At 42.0% G+C, this 3,162-nt stretch overlaps 1 protein-coding gene across 1 annotated transcript; it reads right to left on the reverse strand.

Annotated features, from left to right (window-relative positions):
* Window positions 1-695: 695 nt before the first annotated feature.
* On the reverse strand, window positions 696-2,807 carry LOC103722414 (S-adenosylmethionine decarboxylase proenzyme-like). The gene has a single exon (XM_088715332.1). The coding sequence runs from the start codon at window positions 2,551-2,553 to the stop codon at window positions 1,489-1,491; it is 1,065 nt and encodes a 354-aa protein (XP_088571458.1). The 5' UTR covers window positions 2,554-2,807; the 3' UTR covers window positions 696-1,488.
* Between the last annotated feature and the right edge of the window lie 355 nt (window positions 2,808-3,162).

Here is a 3,162-nt window from a genome sequence, read left to right on the forward strand (position 1 = left end):
TCAGTTTAAACCCAAGACCCCTTCTTAGAGGTTATTTAGCTTCCTCTAATACATAAATCTAACTCCAACAGATTGCATCTGGTAGTTTTATTTTTCTGGCAATCTCTTTGTAGAGATTTACAGACAGGGTGGAGCAATGTGGCACTCACTTAGCACCATCAGAGGACTGATTCGGATTGAGAAAGTTTGCAGTGTTTTGTAGAGACCTGAGATGGTTGAGCAGACCAGAGATTCCAGATTACCGACAGATGTTGCATATTATTTCTTACTATGTTGTCAGAAAAGAGCTAGGCATGTAAGCCAAAACATTTATATTACTGCTAAACTGATCATCAATGTGCTAGAACATTTTGTGTCAAATTATTCAGAACTAAGTAAAGGCAATTAAAGTGTGGGAATGATCATAAAGTGGGATTATTTGGTCATGGAGCCCAGCAGAATCTGAACTAGATGTTGAGATTGTCATTGAATTCAGATATCTGATGAGAATGGAACTGCTGAATAGCAGATGTCATGGGATCTACACAAAACTGGTAACAGCCAAAATGTCCAATTGTTGGCCAAGGAGCCAATTCATGGACGAGTCTGAGTCACCTGTTTAAATGATCTCAGCGTGCAGGCCATCATAAGCAAATGATATAAACCTTTGTTCTGCACCAAACTTTTCAGAATTTTAACAAACCTAAACTACAGCCTTGCCCACAAGAATCCAAATCTCATTCAGCATAGAATTTCAGGATTGTAACTTCAGCCACAAACCATTTGATCGGTCCATCATTCCAGTTGGTTCTTAATTTCACTACAAACTAAAGTGGAAGAATCTCTCGCAGCATGGTTGTTACTAACTGGATGAGGTTTTTGAACATCAGAAATCAACCTGTGTCCATACGTGCATTCAGAGAGGAAGTAGGGTGGGTTTGAGATTTTGGTGCTTCTTAGGGTGTGCCATGTTGGAAAATGATCTGATGCCAATTCATGTTCATTCCCTTTCACACCATAATGTGTTAACTGCTATTGATCATCATACAGTTTTCTTATAGTGCTTTTCCCGAACGGAGAAGGAACCATCATAGAACAGAGAGACAAAGATAAATCCATATAGACACAATGCTGATGGTGATTGTGCATTATCCGTGCCATTCTGCAGTAACTTAACTAGCTGAATTTTTTGCCATATGAGTGAATGAAGAAGATAACACCATACCGTAAAACACAAGATCAACAGGATGAACACTTATCTTGCCACAATGCTAATCCACCATGATCACCAATGAAAAGAAAGAACCTATAGCAGCAACAAAAATCATTTCCCACTCAGACATGAGCTTGCTAGTCTAGTTTCAATTCACCAATTCAAATGCTGGTAAACACTGTACAGAGTTATATTTCCATGATATAAAGAGTTTCAGTGATAACCTGCATAGGATAATTCCCAAAAGAAACCCTACCAAAGACAATATGCAAGTCAGCATATACATGCAATGCAGTTCAAGCATTTGCCAGTTCCTCTTCTCCTCCTTCCCAGCAACCCTTAAGAATAGATCTTGGCGACCCACAATCACTGATCCTGAAACTCTGGAAAACCAAGCTACCCCCATTTCCAAGCTCCTGATAGCTTTTGGCCCCGCTGACATAACCTGCTATATCAAAGCCAGATCCCAATAAATATCCCTCACTGTCTGCATGAATCGCAACAGAGAGTTCCCTAGGTTGGAAACATGCCAAAACTCTTGCAATCAGTTGGCTCATGTTGACTGCTTCAGGGTCATAACCCATTGCTTCAAAGCTTGCATAGCTGAAACCATCTTCCGGCGTGACGTGAATTGTAGACATCGCAGGTCCTTCGATGGCATTCATGGAGTATCCGCAAGGGTCAAACTGAAAATCACATATCTCAGAGCCAGGGAGAATATTACTAATACCCGAAGCGATGGTCATCTTGGATGCTGAGTTGTGCTGGCTCTTGTAGAAGACTGAAGCAAGCTTCTTGTCCAATCCGGTCATGCACATTTCCACAGTGTAGAGTGGATGGTCTGCTGATTTAGCCGAGGCAGAGTAAACATGCCACTTCTGAGACTTAACCAGACTACTCATAACATACGCCTTGCTGCCCAGACCAAGCCTCCCGAAATGGCTGTCAAGGATGGCAACTTCTTCTGAGAAGCTGTGGTAGGGGAACGGCTGGGCTTGTGGAAATTTGAAGCTCCCATGGGTGTATCTCACAGATTTTACTGAGAGTGATAACTCTTTGGCTAGCTCAAGAATGGGAGGGACCGACGAGAGCAGCTTTGTGGTGCCACAGGTCTCAATGATAATCTTGTAAGAGTATATGAAGAGACTGGACTCTGATAGAACATAGGAGTCAACAATTTTGTTTGACAGTGATGCCACTATCCTGCATTCTGCCGGTTTCAGTATACCATCAATTTGGGCTCTGGAGAGAGATTGAAGGCCATTTCCACCAGGGTCAGCAAAGATGGATGGCTCGAAGAATGAGATTTCAAGTCGCTTTTCACAGCCCTCAAATCCTGGTGCAGAGATGGGCAAGGCCATCTCAATCCACTAAGGAAACAACTAGCTGCAGAATGAAATTAAAGGAAGATCAAGGGAGAAAAAGAACACTATGAGCAAATATAAGTTATTGGGCACCGAGGGAGACTACACATGGAGGGTCATCAGGAGGGCTTCCGAGCACACTGCACACAAAACACCAAGGAGCTAGCATTAGAGTTGAGAAGCAGATTGTAGTCATGTGGATTAGCCCAAATAAATATACAAAATATCAGTCAGCCAGAATTTGAATCTCCAAGTCCAACAGAATTCGATATTACTCTCCTGTCAAGGAAATTTAACTTCCAAAACTAATTTCTGGAAAATAAAATTCTATGAGAAAAGGCATCCAAATTTCAAGGACATTGGAATAGCAGTGAGAAGATTAGCACAAGTGGGATATAGTTCTTAATCTCTTAGGGAAATATGGTGGGGGCACCACAACCAGGGTTTGAACCCTGGACCTCTCCGAAATGGAGACGAGTGCCAACCAGCTGAGACAAGGCTGGGTTGGCCCGTGGTATGTTTCTTGTGATCATCTATTTGTATCATGTTGATTTGTTGTCCAGCCATATCACTGCCATAGAGTTATTTTTTCCATCAGTTTTCTGG

Source organism: Phoenix dactylifera, chromosome 2 (genome assembly GCF_051530095.1).
Source record: "Phoenix dactylifera cultivar Ajwa chromosome 2, Ajwa_hap1_PhDact_Kaust_v1.1, whole genome shotgun sequence".
Taxonomy (NCBI): Eukaryota; Viridiplantae; Streptophyta; class Magnoliopsida; order Arecales; family Arecaceae; genus Phoenix; species Phoenix dactylifera.

Coding starts and splice junctions, on each gene's coding strand:
- LOC103722414 (XM_088715332.1), bottom strand. CDS start 2,553: ATGGCCTTGCCCATCTCTGCACCAGGATTTGAGGGCTGTGAAAAGCGA.